Genomic DNA, 20,778 nt, shown 5'->3' with positions numbered 1-20,778 from the left:
ATGTATTTGAGTGTATGGAAAAGTGGGGGATAAAAATTGTCACACAAACTTAGATTGTTCCCCTACCACTTATCACTCATCTAAAGTTGTTCAATATGTAGTAATTAATTTTTTATATTTTATTTATTTATGTGAATTAAATATGCTAAATAATACGATTCATGAATGTACCAATTTACATAAATTCTAGAACTTAAATTTTTAATATAAAATAAAATACCACTTCTTAAAAATAATCTTAAAAATTTTAGAGTATCATTAATTTTTATGAGTCCACTTTAGAAAAAGCCAACATTTTTCTTTTAAAATACTTTTATATCATTAGTTGGAGCTCAACTTGCTTTAAAAAAAAACATCGAGCTCAATTTGCTTTAAAATGATCCTTAAAAGAGTCACCTTGCCTATTAGTACAATAAACCAAGGACCCATTGTTTGGATAGGTCTAACAAGATATTGGGCTCACTTAGTGGTAATCCAAATTGTCAACCTTATTAAGACCTTAAACGGTATAACACCATTTTTAGAAAGGCTCACAATTCAACAAAGGGTCCTCTTGCTCTTGATTACAGCTTTGACACTTGGCTGCCAGCGCACAGGGTTGATTTTCACATTCTCAATGCGGGGGTGTGCTTAGTGGGCTTTGATAATAAGGACTCGCTTTTTTATTCATTTAAAGTGTCCTCGTGCTCTGTATGCCTGCTTAGTGCGATTGGAGCGTAGACTAAGGTATCGCGAGAAACGTACGGGAGGGGTTCTCGTCCCTCGTATAAACAGTGTAGGCCCATCGGTCCATTCTCCTCCTTTTATAAATCTTCCAAATGAAGCCAAGTTTCTCTGCAAACAGGTAAATTCCTTTTTGGGATCTTCTTACATTTCAATTCAAGAACGCGGATGCTGAACTGGGGAGCACTTTGAATTCGAGGATTTCTCTGTTGACTGCAAGATTTCTCCATTTTCCTTGGTATTTCGTGCGGGAAATCGATTCTGGTATGTGCATACTACATGATAGGTTTCGGCCGATGTTGTATTGCGTCTTTAGGCTTTAAATTTGTCGAAAGTTTTGCGATCTGCTTCGTTAATGGTGGATTTGGTAAATAGAATGGCATTTTGGACTTCGATGCCTTCTGTGTCGAAGCTAACGGAAATATTTTTCGGAACCTTTGGCTCTGATTCCTGAATTTGATCTATTTATTTATTTATAGTTTTTCATGAATGCCTGCAAAAGCGGGACTCAATCTTTCTGTCATTGCACCATTCACGGGCGACATATGTTTTATGTAAGGCTTCTCTGATTTTTCTGTGTAAAAAGCGCGTGTTTTCTTATTTTCGTCATATTTTTTGGCATTTTTGCTTCTCATGAAGCTCCGGTAATAATGCGAATGCAGGCTGTCAATTGTCGGCGGCTTCCTTAGGGTTCTTCATTCTAAAATAGAAGAGCCCCCTGGCTATTTTCCTTTTAGGATTCGGAGCTTTTAACATCCGTTACTAGAACTTTAGAGCTCTTAGTTTCGAAGACATTTTAACTATTTCCGTTAGAAAGGAGTATCTTCAGGCGATTTCATTTCATTTTGTTGAGTCTTCTGTTTCGATTTGATTCTTTGTAAATAATTTTTCTGTTCTGATTTGAAGGTCGGAAAGCATTTAGAATGAAGTTCGGAGAGAGATTTACGGAGTATTTACATGGCGAAGGTGAGAGATTTAGGGAAAAATGCTCACACGTCGAATACAAGCGATTAAAGAAGGTGCTGAAGAAGTGCCGATTGAGAGATGTGTATGAAAATGGTGCGACAGTAGAGGCGGGAGAAGCGCTTGGTACAGAAAATGAGGTCGCCGTCTGCAGAGGCGCGGTCAGACGTGTTTCCAGACCTTGTGATTTCTCAAGAACGCTGTGCCCTTCAGAAACCTGCCCAGGTATTAAAGCTGCTGCAGCCTAATGTTAAATTATGCATTTGGATAACATAGCATTTCCAAGGAGTAGAGTTTGTTTCACCCTTATAATTAATTCTTTAAATTCGTTGGACATTGGGTCTTAATTATTGTTTATTGGCAGTATGCGACAAAATCTTCTTTTACGAGCTCTCGAAAGAAATATCGGCGATAGTTGGATGTTTCAGTTCCCGTGCCAGACGTTTGCTGCATCTGCACCTTGCTTCGGGTTTTCAGAGATATTTATGGCGTATAAAACACCGCTTCGCTGATGATCATCTGGCAATGATTCATGAGGGGAGGAATCTAGTCAGTTATGTGGCCATGAATGCTCTCGCTGTCCGCAAAATTCTGAAGAAGTATGACAAAGTAAGTACGAACTTTCTTGGCAGTTTCTTTCCGAAAATGTGAAAATTTAAAGGTCGATTTAGGATATAACGCTACCTGAGAGGATACTTTGGATACATAATAATGGTAAAAATAGGGGTAATAACTGCATTAGTACAACTTAGGATAACCAGAGGGCTATTGCAAAAGTCCATCAATGCTTGTGATCAGAAACATATTTTTCATGCAATGGTACTGACAATTTAATCCCTCAATATTGAATACAGATACATAAATCCGTTAATGGCCGGAACTTCAAGACAAAATTGCAAGCCAAACACATAGAGCTTTTGAAGTCTCCCTGGTTAATTGAGTTGTGTGCTTTCCAGATCAACTCAAGAGACTCGGAGCATAGCTGTGTTGGTGAAATATTTCCTGAATGCTCGTGTGATTTTACTGGAACTGATCCTGTGATTAGATGCACACTACCTGATTCTGTGAAATTAGAGTTTAGTCTCACATGCCCTATCTGTCTGGTAAGCCCTTTTTCTTTTCACGGTCCTTGAAAATCTAATTTTGGTATATAGTAGGAGGGGTATAGTGAGTCGCAATGGTCTTTTATGGGTGTAGCTGGGTTCTTAAACTGTTTATACTGTGATCATTACAGGACATAGTTTTTGATCCGGTTTCATTGGGATGTGGGCATATTTTTTGCAATAGTTGTGCTTGCACAGGGGCCTCCGTACCAACAGTTGAAGGAGTGAAAACTGCCAACAGACGGGCAAAATGCCCAATTTGCAGACAGGTACTTGCTTGGGCTAAATTCCCTTTTATTATTAAGGAGGACGAATGTACGCTTGAAACAAGAAACTCTTCAATTCTCTTAAATTATATTTTTTAAACATATATTATGTTGAAAGAATGATTCATGTAGCCGCATCAAGGTGGTAGAAGTAATTGATTATACGATGTTTAATTGAAAGCAGATGGGAGTTTATACGGATGCTGTTCATTTGACTGAACTCAGTTTACTGGTAAAGAAGAGGTAAGCTTAAACTATAACTTCAAGGTTAAAATATAAAATATCATATTTGCAATGTTTTTCTTGTTGGAATGGCAATTGTTTATATCTCAATTGTGAAGCTTTGTATTTGATTCTTGAGCATGACAATATCACCAAGTACTTTGAATCTTTATTTACGGTCCAGGCCCAGGTATAATGTAGACAACTGTGCAGGTGTAGGGACTACTGGGACGAAAGATTGCAAACAGAACGAGCAGAAAGAGTTAAACAAGCGAAGGAGCACTGGGATCTTCAATCTCGATTTGTATTAGGCTTTTAACTCAGTGATTTGGTTATCTGATATCCATCGTTGAGTAAGCAAAGTATCTTTCTGGTGTGCATAAATAAGTTGCAATATTAAAAATGACATGTTTCTGGAGTTGTTTATCCTGTAAAGATCTCTTTAATCTTGATAGACTTCTGGTGATGACTAGATACCGTGTCGTGTGGAGTTGTATAAGTTTTCCCATTTTGACCCTTACTAGTGGAGGAGAAACCATCAGTTATCTAAATTCCTGAAAAGGGTTAACAAGTTAACTTTGCGGGCACGTTTTCGTATCCTGGACGAACCACGGAGGGGTCTTCGATGGTGTTGAACAATTGTTTATTAAATAGGGGAGAGGCCCCCGTACTTGAACAGGTACTAATAGTTGTGAATGCCATTAAGATTATCTCGACCAACTATAGTATCAATGTAGCCTATTAATTGAACAATAAGATATTAACTTTGCTAAATGAAATTTATCAATATTTACTTCAAACTAAATCACTAAAAAATGTTCTTGACTAGATCATTGATTTACCATATTTGATACCACTTTTAGACAAAAACATTCATTGTGTGTTTTATATACTACACATTTAAATGTTACTTAGAATAAGTCAAACTACTATATACACAATATCAAGATACATGAAATAAATGTTATATTTAAAAAGGTACAAAATTTATAAAATAACTATCCCAACTCATGGACAAGATGTCAAATCCTTGCTTAATGTCTGATTGATGACTACTGCATAGTTGTTCAACTACCAACACCTATACAACTCTACATAAATAAACTTTTGTTTAACAACTCCTCCCATCTCTGACAAATCTGAAACCATCTCTGACAAATTTTGAAACCAAAATGCTGGAATTGGAGTCCTCGATCAACAAAGCTGGAGCATTTTTCAAGCAAAGTTGGAGTATTTTACAAGCAAAGCTGGAGTAGATGCAATGACTTGGAGTACCTGCAATGGTAAAGATAGATTTGTTTGAGCTCCCCAATCCATTCAAATCAAACAATTAATGTAACATAATTCAAAATTTGTTCTTGAAAACTACAAAGTTAAAACAGAGCCAATCAAATTACAAAGTATGAAAGCCATCGATCAAACATTTTCAAAAGTCTTAGAAAAAGGCCACAGATTTTGTATGCAACAGGTCAACCATATTCAAATTTCAAAATCTAAGTGTTGAGAGGGAAAAAGTTCTAGTTCTAGGTATTAATATGACATGCAGTGAAATAATTCTTTTACAAATGTGTATGCATTCTCTATGACTGCATTGAACTTAGTTGCTGAGGATATCAGAGGGCACAGTAGCATCAATTTCTCACAATATCAGAGGGCCCAGTAGCATCAATTTCTCACAATATCAAAGGGTCCAGTAGCATTAGTTTATCACAATATCAGAGGGCCCAGTAGCATCAAGTTTTCACAACATCCGAGCGCCCAGTAGCATCAGTTTATCACAATATCAGAGGGCCCAATAGACCATCCAGGTATTTTAATTCTACCATTCTTTTAAGGTATGCTGTTACAATCCATCATATAACATATGTTGTTCTTCTTTTCCAATGTTATTCATATTATAGTATGTTGTTATTTATACTATTTCTATCATAATAGCGTACAACATTTGAAAACAATAACAACATACTATACTATTTCTATCATAATCTACTACATAATAGTATGTTGTTATAGTATGATCTTATTTCTATTATAGTATGCTGTTATAATACTGACAGATTTCTATAGTATGCTGTTATAATACTATGTTATAGCATGTTGTTATAGTATGATCTTATTTCCATTATAGTATGTTGTTATAATACTATGTTATAGTATGATCTTATTTCCATTATAGTATGTTGTTATAATACTGACAGGTTTCTATAGTATGTTGTTATAATACTATGATGGATTGTTCAGATTTTTATAGTATGTTGTTATAATACTATGATGCAAACAACATACTATAACAAGTATTATAACAACATACTATAACAGAAATAAGATCAAAGTCAGTTTTAAAATATGCTGTTATTCTTTTCAAATGTTATAATACTATGATGCAACCATTTTGTACTATAACAACATACTATAATAGCATACTATAACAGTATTTTAATAGCATACTATAACATCATTTTAATAGCATACTATAACAGCATTTTAACAACATACTATAACAACATACTATAACAGCATACGATCAAAGTCAGTTTTAAAGTATGTTCTTATTCTTTTCAAATGTTATAGTAGCTAAACATAATCTATCAGAGTCAATCATATAATGTATGCTATTGTTCTTTATGCTTACTATTCCTTCACAATGTTTCCATCATTTAATGTATGTTGTTCTATTTAGGCATTATGGCAGCGGGGAAGAGAAGAAGCAAAAGAACTGCACGAAAATGTAGACCTCGTGGTGTTAAATTACATGTTATTGACTCTGATGATGGGGATAGTGTAGCCAAGCCAACTCCTGATAACACAATTCATAACTCTGAACACCAAAAGAATAAGAAAAGGTTGCAAGGAAAGCAATGGACAGAAGAGGATATGGAACATGTAATTGAAGATGTTGAAGATAATTATTTTTCAATAAGAGGAGCAGCTAGGAAGTGGGGAATCCCTGTTAGTAGCTTATCTTATTGGCTAGCAGGACTCACAACAACAAAAACCAAGGGACCACTGATGATTCTCTCCTTGGAAGAAGAGCTAGAAATTGTTGAGTGGCGTAAGGATTTAGCTCAACTTGGTCGTGGATTGGAGGTGATTTAACTGAAGTCATATGTGGCTCACATTTGCCAAACAAGGCCAAATCCATTCAAAAATGGATTACCTGGTAGATCATGGTGGGTTGGATTTCGCAAACGCCATCTAGATTTGACAATAAGGACTGCAAAGGGTCTAGATAGGGATAGAGCAGTGATGCTATGACCAAGTATTGTAGCAGATTTTTATAATAATTTGTCAACATTGTATGCTGCTAACCATTATGAACCAACACACATTTGGAATTGTGATGAAACAGGAGTGCAACCAGGCAGAAACTGTGGGATGAAAGTGATTGCGAAGTTGGAAGTAGAAGTGTGCCTCAAATCTTATCTAAAAGTAGAGAATGGGTTACAATACTATGTTGTATCAATGCTGCAGGTCACAACATACCAGGATTTTATCTTTTTAAAGCAAAAAGAAGACTTAAAAATTACATTGCTAATTGTGAAGCTGGAGCTTGTATGGCAGCACAAGAACATGCTTGGATGACAAAAGAATTATTCTTAAATTGGCTCCATCATTTTGCTAGATCTGTTCCAAGCGGTGCTTCACCCAAGAATAGGCATCTCCTTATTTTTGATGGACATGGAAGACATGTTGCCTTTGCTACAATCCAAGAGGCAAGATCCTTAGGCATAGATCTTATTACATTGCCTGCTCACACTAGTCATCGACTACAACCTTTGGATGTAAGTGTATTTTCTCCATTCAAGTCATATTTCAAATGTGAGAGGTCAAAATGGATGTCTAAACATCCACACACAGAAATAAGGAGAATGGAATTAGCAGAACTAGCAAGCAAAGCTTTCAAACTTGCTCTTGTATCTAATAATATTACAGCTGGCTTTCTAAGGACTGGAATTTGGCCACTGAATAGTGATGCTCTTCGTAATGACATGAAGTCAAGTGATGCATTCAATGTGGAAGATGAAAATGTTGCTGAAGGAATCGCAAGTATTTTAAGGCTAGCTGGTTATGATGATGATGATGTCATTGAAGATTGTGTGGCACAAATGGCAAAACAACAACAAGATGATTCATTTGAAAGCCAAAATCCACCAGCAGATGTTGTGCCCTCAACTCAATTTGAAACTAGCATGCATGATGATATGAGTTTGCCAACACAGTTTGATCCACCTGATTGGGTTAAAGAAGGAGAAAAGGAATTGGGAGTGCAGATTGAGTTTCAAACTAAAGACATTTCATTATCCATTCCTTCTCCACCTTCCATGCCAAGAGAAGATGTGGTTCATTATTATGCTGAAGCAAAAATTTGGGAAACTACACATCATAATGAGGATGAAGTTGGATACAGTGAACATAATATGGAAGCTTCAAATTTAGAAAATACTGAAGATGAAGGTGGACTAGCTGAACATAATCTAGATGCATTGAAGGGATCTCTAGCTTTGGAGACAGAAGATGAACAAATGTTATGTAGTCAGGGGTCATTAAGAAGTTTTTTGAAGCTACCAATTGAAAGGGTCACAAAGAGATCTGTGCCATCTGATAATGCTACTCTTAGATTGGGAAGAAAATCTCAAATACTTACATCTAATGAATACATAATGTTGCAAGAGCAACAACAAGCAAGGAAAGTTGAACTTGAAGAACTGAAAGAAAGGAAGAAACAACAGTTGGAGGAAAAGAAAAAACTAAAAACTGAGTTGAGAAAAAGGAAAGATGAGCAAAAACTTGAAAGACAAACGATAAAGCAACAGAAGAAAGAGGAAAAGTTGCAGCAACAAAAAGAGAGGGAGTTAAAGAAGAAAGAAAAGCTAGATTGTAGAAAAGGTAGGCTGGCAAAACAGAAAGACGACATAGGAATTGAAAATATATCCCCTATGCAACTTGATTATAACATCAGTATTTCAGAACCAAATGCAAACAGAGTAGGTCACAACAATACTCCAACAACCCCCTTACCTGAGCATCATCAAATTTTGAGGGATATGTACAACATTCTATCCCCTACCTATGCTGCTCTTCACAACATTCAAGCTGTTGTTAGCCAAAGCCCCCCTCATTCTCCAATCAAACAATTCCCAATTGGTAGATTGTTAGATGAAAATATGTTTGAGCGCATGATTCCCATCACCCCACAAGTTGATTCAGCTAGTCCAGAAAATCCTACAGTAGATAGTACTGAGGGGGAACCTGAACCCTTCCCTGGCTTTATGGTAAACTAATGATCCTATAGACATGTTCATATGGAGTACCTCTCTATTCACAAGCTAGTCATTTTGTCATTTTGTTATAGTAGAAGAATTTTTATTTTCATAAGCTAGTCATTTTGTTATATACTACAGACTGGTCCTCTTCTACAATAGCAGTCCAATCTTATTTTCCAATGAAAAGTTTGGCATTTTGTAATGTTCTATTGACTAGTCCTTCTCTCCTACCTCCTCTACTATTTCCAACTATGTAATTTCTTTTTTCATGCCTATATATATAATCTGAAAAACTATTATATTACTTGATTAGTCTTCAAATATGAATGTTGCTGTTATATTCTTCAAGAATCCACTGAAATGCATCTTGATTTTGTTCTCACTGTCGTTTAAAGAAGCACATTATTGTTGCTTAAGGAAGAACATACAAAGAATGTGTAATAAGACATACAAATGGAAATACTATTGTTTCCTTTTAACATCCAACAATATGTTTAGATAATTTGTTTAATAAAAGTCATGGTGATTGCTTCCCACCAGACATTATCCCTAGGTACATTTTTAAGTTAATGGAACATTTCAACAGACAAATGCAGAGACTGCCAACATGAAATTATGAATTTTGATGCCCCAGAACTAATAAAAGACAATGTGCAACACATGGTTCTTTAATAAGTTCAAATACTAAAGAGAGCAAAACATTTATTTAAAGTTGCAGATTTTTCACAAATTTGATAATTAAACTATATCTTTAAACTAAAAAATTCATGAAATAATGCAAAAAATAATAATCTATGACCACCCATCAACTCTGAAATCTGGAGTATTAACTGCAGAAAGGAAAGGCTGGGTCATTTGCCCAGTAAGGTCTGATAAAGACCTTACCTGCTCAAAATATGCCAAATTCCTGAAAATTTTGTGTGTCCATAGACACATTTGTAAAACTTTACATCCCTCTCCTCTGATTTGCATTTTTCTACGAAGCTTCCATGAATTTTCCCTGTCCCAAATACACAACTGGTCATTTAGCACATGGGTTGAAAAGAAAATTTTAAAAAAAAAATAATCTACTAACCCTATGCAATAACTTATAATAATTTAGGTTAAATCATGGTTATACATTATCATTAATCAGTAACTCGTAAAAACAAAAACATAAACCAGCTACTAATTTAACAATATCATACTTTTACAATCAATAGAATCCCTCACCTACAGTTGAAAATTTCCTAAGCAATGGCTTTTGCAATCTATCTAACTACTTTTGTAAGATTAGTGGGTTGCAAGGAGAAGCTACAGCTACAAATATCCCTTCATAGAGATTTCTTCATTTACTAAAAAGATAAGATAGTAAGCTGAAGATAAGAGAATGAGCCTGGGTAACACTTTGTTGAAGAAGTATTCCTCACACACGAGCCTCCACTCTTGGAGTCGCTAGAGCAAAAGAGAGCATGTACAAACCTTCCAATGATCTTTAATGGTGACATATTGGGGCTCCTGAGCTTTGGAATGCACAAAACCTTAAACCCTTTACAAACCAAAACCCTAAACCTTTTACAAACCAACTACTAATTAACAGCAAACCCTTTGACAACAAACCCTTTAACAGCAAACCCAACCAGTAATAATTAGTAGTAAAAGATGAGGCGATATGGTCAAAGGAAAGACGAGGCGAATGGTCTGAGCCGAGCTTTGATGTGATGTCCTTACCGAAGCTCAAAACACAGGAGAACCCAATTTGACGCAGGCGAGGGCAGCAACGCACGAGCAGAAACAACAGCGAGGATCGCACAACAATATTCCCAACATCCGGTGCTCAGATTACAGGGGGTCGAACTTCTCTGATCCTGCAAAACCAGGGAACGCAAAGAAGAAACCACAAATAAGAAATGACGTTAAGCCGCAAACTATTAACAAACTATAAACCCTATGAATCACATTCACCTGCAACGAGTGGCAGTAGCAATCAAGGCCATGGAACGACTTATGGCAGCGGCATTCCAGAAGATATCACTTGGATGGACTGACTCATGGCATCAGCGTTCCAGAAGCCATCACTAGGGTTTATCGAGTGTCGCCAAAACTAAATGCCATAAAACATTAGGTTAAATGATAAAAGGTTTTTAGGGTTACGTCCACCGCCATATAACATTAGGTTATATGAAATTATTTATTAGTTTAAAAAATGTTAATGTATTATAATATTTGTTTAATAATTAGAAACGTTGTGTTTAAATAAAGTATATAATCATCTAAAAATTAAAGTTCTAATTTGCTATTAATGAATAGTATGTGTTCATATTAAACATATATGCACAAAATGTAACACGATAAAATGTACAAGTATTGGGACAGAGCAATTCAAATATGGGGGGTGGGAATTGACTAGGATAGGTAGGGGGTTCGAAAAATGAGATTATGGACACCTTTTAGTACGAGCCATACAAACGATACCAAATTTGATGGCAAGGAGTCGAAACCTTAGTTATAAGTAATTAACTAGCTGATGAAGATGTTAAAAAAAAAATCAACCATTTTTTTCATGGTTACGATAGACTTTGAGAGTGTCGAAATTAGAGTGCACGACTATTGGGTCCTCTCCCCTAGTAATAATGGTGTTACCTTCTTTTTTTTAAAATTAGACCTGTTCTGCAACAACAATCATTGTTTAAGCACATAAATGACAACAACAACAATCATTGTTTATTGATGTGGCATCCTCTGCGCAGTCCAATACGAAGGTAGATATTTCCGGAAAATCACCGATTCCAACTATATAATATTTTGCCTTTTAGTGAGTGGAGATGCGTGTTAAAAAACTCTGAATTGAAGATCACTCACCCTATCAATCCCGCAAACTCCACACTGCAGTCTTCTAAAAGCGAACTCTCATGTCCTCAAACATGATTTTCCATGCCGACCACTGGTGATGTGAGGTCCCTCTGTATTCCCACCAACCATACAGTAGAGATGTTTTAACTAAATATTGTCGTTATTTTTCTGAGTAAAACAAAAACTGCGGACGTCAGGATTTATGCACACCGATATATATTGGTAGCTGAACCGCAATCTATAAATTTATTTGGTAGATCAAAAGCGTCGTAATCCGTAGTGTGAACGGAGAGTATTTTGCAACAGTCTGGCTCTGTCCTCTACCTTTTAAAGTAGTTGTGCTGTCTACTCATCAGGGGCCCCCTTGTGATCCTCCCTAATTGGGTCCGTGCAAAATAAAAGCAAATTGCCACGTCAAAGGATAAAGAAAAGGCACGTCACGGAAAACGTGGAAAAACATAAAAGAAGTTGCCACGTCGGTGAATTAGACAAAACCATTAACCGAGAAAATAAAAGCACATTGCCGGTTCAGAGATTCTACATAGCATTATGATTTTAATAATGTCCATATGATGTTAGGGAATAATGTAATGTTCGGCATGCGGCATTAAAGTTGAAATGGTAAAAGGAAATTATTAATTGAGTGCGAGGGGGCCCGGGGACAATGATTACCTATACATATTTGAATTTTCAGTTATTGGTTACCACTTACCACTCACCACTTTTATTGTAACTTTTATATATACTATTTTATTGTATTTCTCAAACAAAATAATAAAGATTGGTTACTTTTTCAAAGTGAAATTAAAGTTTATATAAGTAATTAGCGTATTTTTTTTAAACAAAGTTCTATGTAAAAGTAAACATAGATCCTTTACATGTTATCGTTACCTTTCTATAAGTTACCTTTTTTTTAACTATTTTTAAAAATCTTTAATTTTTGAAATACAACAAATATTATAAATTTGTGTAGACTTTTTGAAACATGATTGTACATTTAAGTTATGATGTCACGTAATAATTAGATTATATTCTTTCCTTTAATTATAAGAAGTGACCATAAGGTAAATTGGATGTAAAGTCATTTATATGTACACGTAACTTCATGTCGGAGATATCTTAAGATGATGTTAATTTAGTCCTTTGTGTGAGTTATGAATATAGAAATGGTAATCAAATGCTAAATTTCCTAAATGATGTTTAATTACATATGGTCTCTTGGGCATGATAGAAACATTAGAAAATTATAGATGGAATATGTAAAATATGTATTAGGATGATAAATTCTCTCATGGAATATTAATGTTGAGGTTAGAAGAGAGTCATTGATGAGTAGTGTAATGAGGATATTATGTGATGAGATGCTAAGTTACAATATTAATGATTCATGGATTTGGACTACATTGATAGGGAATGATAGCATAAGATGTGATGGGTTTCATGCTATGGATGATCACTAAATTTATATCAAATTAGTTATACATACAATTGTGATTAGCTAATATAAGTGATTTGTATGGTTATGCACCTTATCTTATTTTAATTCACCTCAAAATGATAATTGGATAATTTTGTTCTTACATTATTGATAAAGGAATTGAATTATTGTTATGATGTGGGGAAAATAGATTTTGGATAGAATGATTTTGAAAATGGTAATGGAATGCATGTTATATTAAAATGTGATTAGGGTTACAAGAGATGTAGGGTTCTAATGTGTTGCCAAGTTTTAGTCTTACCCCTTTAAAAGCTTGAAGTCTTTGGTATGGAAATGAGTGTATGTCCAAGTGTGGTGTCTAAGTGCCCATAGGTAACTTACTTCTCATCTTTCCCGAAGAACTCTACTTTCTTTGTTTGTTAGTTTCCCTTTGCATTCCCTTTACCCATCACCTAAGCGGGTTTCCTATTTTTTCGGTGTGTAGAGGGTCTAGGTGATCTAGGCATGGTTGGAATGTGTTATGGCACCCTCCCGATGAGGAATGAGCTTTTTTACACCTCTTTATTTGTTATCTTGCCCTAACATTCCATGTCCCATGGATTCTAAGCTTTCGAGCTGATTTTCCCCTTGATCGAACTACATCAAGTGTGAATCCAAGGGATCAAGTTGTGACAGTGATTAATAGGTTATGATTACAATTTTGCCAACGCTCAAAGGCCTACGAAGCTATAGATAGAAGTCAGAGTGAGTCTCATTCAAATTTGTGGAGATAAGATCAAGTACTACGAGGGAACATGGGTCTATAGTTTTTCTATTGCACATTCATGGAAATGAAGTTGTTTAGTTCTATTTCTGAAGCTGTGTGAACTTAAGCCAAATCTCAACCCCAATGATCAAATAGTGTGAGCTCAACACCAATGATCAAATAGTGTGAGCACAATATTGAAAGAAACATTTAAAGGCTCATAACCAATAAGTTATGCTCAAGTTTTAGCATCGAGGTTATTAGAATGAAGTGAAAGGTTGAATATTATTTGATGTGCTTCAATCCAAGAAATATTGTTGAGAGAGGGGTTTTCTGCCCCAAGACAATGAAAAGGGCTGCTTCTTTGGGGCTTTGAGAACAAAAGTCAAGTTACCCTAAAATACAAATATCCTTCAGAGTTGCTCAGAAGATACTTTCGAAGAAGTTAGTGATGGAAATGTGAGCCTGATATAAAGAAGATGCAGTGATAAAAGCCTTAGGTGGAAAGAGAAAGAACAGAGTGCACAAGCTATCAAAAGGATTACTCCTCGTGCTAGGATTCCGAATAAAAGGAAAATAGGTTTGCGAAAAAGATAAGTGTTTCTCTCTCTTTCCTTCATATGTTAACATCATTAAGTATATTTACATTTTGAATTCTGAAGCAAAGTAAGGCACTTCTCGTAAAGCTAAAGTATTTGTATTGTTAAGTGATTCTTAGTCATATCAATTTACTTTAAGTAAAGTAAGAGTACTCTTGGGAAGTTAGTATTTTATGTGCAAATGAATAGAAAGTTTAAATAGTTATTACTCATGAAATTAAATGCAAATCTTGTCATGATAATCGTTGATCAAACTTAATTGCATTCATGTGGTGCCAATGTTCTAATTCCTAAAGTTATTTCATCAGAATTGCATGCAATTGGTTTCTTCAAGTATATTTAAACAACTATTTATCAAGAATTGATTCCTATGCAATCATAGTGAATGACAATCAGAGCTGCTGGTTACAATAAGCTAATTGGCTTGGAGTGTGAGTTAAAAGAGCTTATAGACACCTCCTTCAAATTCTATGATTTGGGTGATCTTCACAGGAGAGTAAATTCTCAACCTATTCACCCAATCACTTAGAAACTTAAAGAGAGCAAACTAATAGAAGCAGTCAGTTTTACAATGGCAGATCACACACCTGAGTTAGTGAAGGAATGCATAGAGCGGTACAAACTGGAAATAAAGAAAATTTTGTTTCTTGACCAGTCTAATCTCATATCAATCATCAAGGCATTGATGTAGTTCGCATTTGGCATTCCCATCAAGGAGTAGTATTTTGATGTACATTTCAGGTCTTCCACGTCAATGTTCAATGAAAAGAAGACCCTCAGACAGGAAGACGTGTAGAGGACATGGTTCCAGACTGCTCGCTCAAAGAAGAGCGAAATGCCAAGGACCCATTTTGGCACAAATCTAAAGTGAGAGATTGTGGACATCCTCACACTCCTCAGAATGAAAGGAAAAGAGGAGATTTTGGAGTTAATCGAGCACCACTTCTTCCTAATACAAGTAATAGGTGCTAAGGGTATGGAGATTGACCAACCATAAATCATCTGTGATGAGCTCACCTCGTGGTTGAATTCAGCTAGAGGATTCAAGAAATTCTACATTTCCTCTTATTTGATCTATGCATTGACAACCCACCACTTGTGGCCCGACCTCCCTAGCATCCGAAATTATGATGAGCACATTGAAGTCGATGGATTTTAACCATATTTGCAACTGCAAAGAAGCTATGAGTACTTAGCTGTCAATGATACCTTCACAATGAGGCTATGCCAATAATTGCAAGGATGCCTTGAAAGGAGATTCTCACCAGAGGTAACTTCAACCATAAGCTAATTCGGCTACTCTTTCATCCATTTTTCAAGTTTCTCCTATTTGCGAATAGGAGCTTATAATGGATTTCCTAAGAGGTTGCCGAGGTATCCTGAAGACTAGGACATAGTCAACAAATCCAAGAAGTGAATACCTTGTGCTCTACTGTAAAGAAGATAGTTGATAGTCCCTTCCTATCATATCCCCATTTTAAGATAGAATTTTAATAACAATTATATAATACAATGTTATTAAATAAATAATAAAGTTATATTAAAACTAATACTACAATATAAAACAAGAAAACAATAATTATTTAATCTATATTATTAATAAAATAATATTTAGTATGATATTTTAAATAATTAAAACAATAATAAAATTTTAATGAGTAAAGAAAGAAATAAAATTAAATACAAGAGGCAATATTGTAGAAAGTATGTTAACTTTCTAAATAGAATTTAATAATAAATAAAATAAACACAAATAAATAAGTAAATGAATAATATAACATAGAATAATGTAAATTAACTAAATCTAATGAAAAGTCAAGAGATGTTTAACAAATAGACATGAATCCTTAAAATTAAGATATAAAAGGGAGGAGAGTTTATTTTAAAGAGGGAAAAAAAGGAAGAGAAGAGAAGAGTTTAAAAAGGGAAAATGGAAGAGGAAAGTAATATGAAGAAAATAAGTGACTTTATGAAAAGGTATCAATGATATTGAAAGGATGCAAACCTTTTGAAAGGGTCATAATTATGAACATTTGTGACTCTTCAAAAATATTTTGAATATAAAGTATTGGGACTTTTTCAAAGGATTTTAATTATGAAGTGTTGTGATTTTTCAAAAAGGTTATAACTATGCAGTGTTTTGACTTTTCAAAGGATTTGTATTATGAAAGGTTGTGACTCTTGGAAAAGAAGAAATGAAAAAGTATATATTTTCCTTTCTTTATAATTAGAAAATGAAGTGTTTTGGAAAGTAAATATAAAGTTGGGATAATCTAGGAGGAATAATTCATTGAAGGGTTGACTAAGGTAAGAAATGTATGTTTATGTATTATATTTATGAATATAAGTTAATTAATTATTTAGTACATATATTTCTTACAAAATGATTAAGAACCCATAGTGCTAGTATAACGCCATTGCTCGCCTATATAAATGAGTTTGTGCCAGTATAAAGTTAGGAGTCATCTTTGTATAAATGGCTAAGATGGGGATTGATGGAATCTTATAGTTCCATTGCAAGAAGTAGGATCCTCATATAAATGGCTATCATGCTAGTGCAAGAGATGAGTAACCTTGTATAAATGGCTAGATGAGAATGATATAATGGCCAAAACTATGGCAAGAATAATATATCTATAATTGTTAGTATTTAAACCTAAATTTTATTTTGAAGGTATTAGTATTTCAAATAAACCCTAATAGTCAGGGATATTACAGTGGTATCAGAGCATAATCTTGCCATCCTGTAGGGTTAAAGAGGAGGTAGAAAAAATAATTTATATAAAAGACCAATGAAGAAAGTTAATGATTATTAGAAATGATTCAAACATATCCGTGATAGAAACCTAATAATTTGGACTAAACGAAATATATATTTCAACTCAACAAAAGAAATAATCTAATTGCTTGAGGACAAGCAATTTGAGGAAGGGTGGACTATCATATCCCCATTTTACAATAGAATTTTAATAATAATTAGATAATACAATGTTATTAAATAAATAATAAGGTTATATTAAAACTAATACTAAAATATAAAATAAAGAAATAATAATAATTTAATCTATATTATTAATAAAATAATATTTAGCATGATATTTTAAATAATTAAAATAATAATAAAATCTTAATGAGCAAAGAAAGAAATAAAATTAAATACAAGAGACAATATTGTAGAAAATATGTTAATTTTTTAAATAGAATTTAATAATAAATAAAATAAACACAAATAAGTAAGTAAATAAATAATATAACATAGAATAATATAAATTAACTAAATCTAATGAAAAGTCAAGAGATGTTTAACAAATAGACATGAATCCTTAAAATTAAGATATAAAAGGGAGGAGAGTTTATTTTAGAGAGGGAGAAAAAAAAGGAATAGAGGAGGAGAGGAGCTCAAAAAGGGAAAATAGAAGAGGAAAGTAATATGAAGAAAATAAGTGACTTTCTAAAAAGGTATCAATGATATTGAAAGGATGCGAACCTTTTGAAAGGGTTAGAATTATGAGTAGTTGTGACTTTTCAAAAATATTTTGATTATAAAGTATTGAGACTTTTCCAAAGGATTTTAGTTATGAAGTGTTGTGACTTTTCAAAAGGGTTATAACTATGAAGTGTTGTGACTTTTCAAAAGATTTGTATTATGAAAGGTTGTGACTCTTGGAAAAGAAGAAATGAAAAAGTACAAATTTTCCTTTCCTTATAATTAGAAAATGAAGAGTTTTGGAAAGTAAATATAGAGTTGAGATAATATAGCCTTAAAGAATTCATAGATTAACACTAAAAGCCCCTCATGGAGCACCAGATTCCTAGTATGCTTCTCTTGATAATCACTAATGACCTCATTCATAGAAGAGTCTAAATGGAAGAGGAAAGTAATAGGAAGAAAATAAGTGACTTTGCAAAAAGGTATCAATGATATTGAAATGATGCGAACCTTTTGAAAAGGTCATAATTATGAGTAGTTGTGACTCTTCAAAAATATTTTGATTATAAAGTATTGGGAGTTTTCCAAAGGATTTTAGTAATGAAGTGTTGTGACTTTTCAAAAGGGTTATAACTATGAAGTGTTGTGACTTTTCAAAGGATTTGTATTATGAAAGGTTGTGACTCTTGGAAAAGAAGAAATAAAAAAGTACAAATTTTCCTTTCCTTATAATTAGAAAATGAAGAGTTTTGGAAAATAAATATAGAGTTGAGATAATATAGCCTTAAAGAATTCATAGATTAACACTAAAAGCCCCTCATGGAGCACCGGATTCCTAGTATGCTTCTCTTGATAATCACTAATGATCTCATTCATAGAAGAGTACATGTCGAAGGGAAATAGAGTTTTTTGCCCCATACTTGAAGTGCTTAAGTAACACAAAGTGGTGGGTGTAAAGGCGGTCAAATTTGGTATCGAGGGAGATATATTTGATGATGACTCACAACACAAACCTCCATAATGGCTTGATGGAGCTCAGAAGATATGCACTCCTTTCTTCACCAGTGCCTTTTTTTCCTCTTGATCCTTTATGAATTCCACCACCACTTGCCTTGAAATTTTCCTGTCTCTGTAGAATTTCTTTCCCACAATGGGAATGCCTGAAATAATGAATATGACATCCTCCATCACTGTGAAGTCCACCCCATCAATTTAACTATTCCCTTATTCCAACTCTTTACCATAATCTTGGTAATGGAAGGTTTCCAACCATGGAGTCTTTCAATGAAATTTGTGATTTTCCCATTTTTCAAAATGTTCCACACTTTGGAACGCCTTCACCACTTTTGGGCTTCATCCTTTGGTTCCCTCCTATGTCTTTCTCCCACCATGTTGTCCTCCTCTGTGCAAGCTCTATAACCAGTATCAAACCCTTCAAGTTCAAAAAAACTTTGGTGCTCCTCATTTTCTTAGACCTTATCCGCTTTGTGAATTTTCTACCCAAGATTAGTCCTTGAAATAAGTTGATATAAATTGTTGATGTGCAAAGTACAAGTGCTATCATTCTTCCACATCATAATTTTGCACATTCTCCATAAAACACTAACAATCATAATAAATCTACACATCATATTTTTGACTACTTCCCGTAACTTATTAACAATCAAGACAAACTTTTTATGATACCAAATCTAGCTAGGATCCTTTCCCTTTCAATTAACTCATTAATTTTTGATGGGATATTATAGCCATCTATCCACATGGCCACTTCAATGTACTTGACTGCCTAGTTAGCCAGCTTGTCCACCACTTGATTAGTTTCTCAATACTCATGTGCCACATAGGTCTTTTCAAAGGTCTTGAGATGTTGGATGCAGTCATTAATGATATTTGTAGTCATCCAAGTTGGCTTATTCTTCTCATTTAAATAATCAATAATATTTTTTGAGTCTCCTTCCAACCAGAGACATTTCGCTCCCATTTCTCCTGCCAATTTAATAGTCTAGTGAGTTGCTATAGCCTTCACATAATGATTAGTTTGTATTCCAAGGGGGGTTGCAACCACAAAAATCCTTATACCAAAAGAATTTTTGATGATTCCTCCCACCCCAACCTTTCCCAAGTTACCTCTGGCCACCCCATTAAAATTAGCCTTATGCCATCCCTAAGGCGGAGGAGACTGTCTCCATCCATCCCTCTTGTTATTGTCCCTGCTCTTTGTACTAGGAGGGGGGATTAGGCCTTTGATTTTAGTGTAGTTTTCCATCAAGGAATTAAGGCATTTGTGAAAAAAAATGTCTACCTTGGTCTCCTTATCCTTGAAAATTTTGTTGTTTCGCTCTTTCCAAACCCCCCAACACACATGGTGTAAGGTCCAGTTCCACAAAGCCATGGCGTCGCTCCCCAACATCCCAAGGTTGCATTGTTTAAAGAGACCCAAAATGTTGGAAGGGAAGCACCAAGACATGTTGAAAAAAGATAGGAAAAGAGACAAGATGGTGCTGATGTAAGGACAGTGGATAAAAATATGCTCAACACTTTCATAGTGATTTTTTCATAAAATGGATTTGTTGGGCATCATATTTCCCCTCTTGGTGAGGTTGCCCATTGTAAGGATATTATTTTGGAGCATAATCTAGAAGAAAATGTTAATTTTTGGGATTAGCCCTGGATACTAGGATTTGGCCCACACAGGGCTCGGGCCAAGGTTTTGCAAACTCTCATAGCTAGAGGCCACTGTATAAGTACCATTCACAGTCTCCCCCCAGATGATGGAATCTTTGTTATGTGAAAAAGGAATATTCCTAACCAAGTCCATCAGTGGCTTGAGCTCCTATGACATCTCAGCCAGATCAATCCAATCATTATGAAACCTATATCACTCACCCTGCTCCAAAATCTTTCAATACAAGCATTAGCCCATCTGTTAAAAGGCTTAATATCCCAAATAGATCTAGATCTGAGCCAGTCATCATGCCAAAAATTAATATCCTCACCATCACCCAGTAGCCATTTCGCTTTCTCAAAGGCTAAGCTCTTCATCCTTAGAAGGCTATTCCAAATATTAGAGCCTTTAGGGTCAGGATCCCTGCTTATAAATTGTTTGAGATTGAGATTTGTAGCATGTTTTAACTTTAGAATATCTCTCCATTCACCACTTGTATTAAATAGTCTCCAAATCTATTTCGCTTGA

At 34.6% G+C, this 20,778-nt stretch overlaps 2 protein-coding genes across 6 annotated transcripts; both read left to right on the top strand.

The window, feature by feature from the left end:
* The first annotated feature begins 717 nt into the window (after positions 1-717).
* Positions 718-4,048, top strand: LOC149535383 (putative E3 ubiquitin-protein ligase BAH1-like 1). Of its 4 annotated transcripts, none has more exons than XM_089806382.1 (8): positions 837-987; positions 1,203-1,277; positions 1,630-1,911; positions 2,051-2,295; positions 2,541-2,789; positions 2,921-3,058; positions 3,240-3,298; positions 3,491-4,048. In XM_089806382.1, exons 3-8 carry the CDS (start codon positions 1,647-1,649, stop codon positions 3,594-3,596), a joined length of 1,062 nt encoding a protein of 353 aa, XP_089662508.1. In that variant the 5' UTR covers positions 837-987; positions 1,203-1,277; positions 1,630-1,646; the 3' UTR covers positions 3,597-4,048. The 4 variants fall into 4 exon arrangements, with proteins under 4 accessions (XP_089662510.1, XP_089662508.1, XP_089662509.1 ...); XM_089806383.1 differs by having other exon boundaries at positions 1,386-1,911; XM_089806384.1 differs by lacking the exon at positions 1,203-1,277 and having other exon boundaries at positions 718-844.
* A 407-nt stretch (positions 4,049-4,455) lies between these two features.
* Positions 4,456-8,848, top strand: LOC149535382 (uncharacterized). 2 transcript variants are annotated; one of them, XM_089806379.1, is made up of 2 exons: positions 4,456-5,085; positions 5,958-8,848. In XM_089806379.1, the coding sequence occupies exon 2, from the start codon at positions 6,832-6,834 to the stop codon at positions 8,557-8,559; it is 1,728 nt and encodes a 575-aa protein (XP_089662505.1). In that variant the 5' UTR covers positions 4,456-5,085; positions 5,958-6,831; the 3' UTR covers positions 8,560-8,848. The 2 variants fall into 2 exon arrangements, with proteins under 2 accessions (XP_089662505.1, XP_089662506.1); XM_089806380.1 differs by lacking the exon at positions 4,456-5,085 and having other exon boundaries at positions 5,472-6,447; positions 6,627-8,848.
* Positions 8,849-20,778: the final 11,930 nt, after the last annotated feature.

The sequence above is a fragment of the Cupressus sempervirens genome, chromosome 10, assembly GCF_028749045.1.
Source record: "Cupressus sempervirens isolate cs-2001-9-10 chromosome 10, ASM2874904v1, whole genome shotgun sequence".
Classification (NCBI taxonomy): Eukaryota; Viridiplantae; Streptophyta; class Pinopsida; order Cupressales; family Cupressaceae; genus Cupressus; species Cupressus sempervirens.
Note: the sequence above shows the minus strand (reverse complement) of the source record. Positions and strands in the feature narration are given on the sequence as shown.

Bases quoted from the DNA above. Each gene is read 5' to 3' on its own strand.
- LOC149535383 (XM_089806384.1), top strand. From the start codon at position 1,647: ATGAAGTTCGGAGAGAGATTTACGGAGTATTTACATGGCGAAGGTGAG. The intron at 1,912-2,050 runs GTATTAAAGCTG...GTTTATTGGCAG, and splicing joins CCCTTCAGAAACCTGCCCAG to TATGCGACAAAATCTTCTTT. The intron at 2,790-2,920 runs GTAAGCCCTTTT...TGATCATTACAG, and splicing joins TCACATGCCCTATCTGTCTG to GACATAGTTTTTGATCCGGT.
- LOC149535382 (XM_089806379.1), top strand. From the start codon at position 6,832: ATGGCAGCACAAGAACATGCTTGGATGACAAAAGAATTATTCTTAAAT.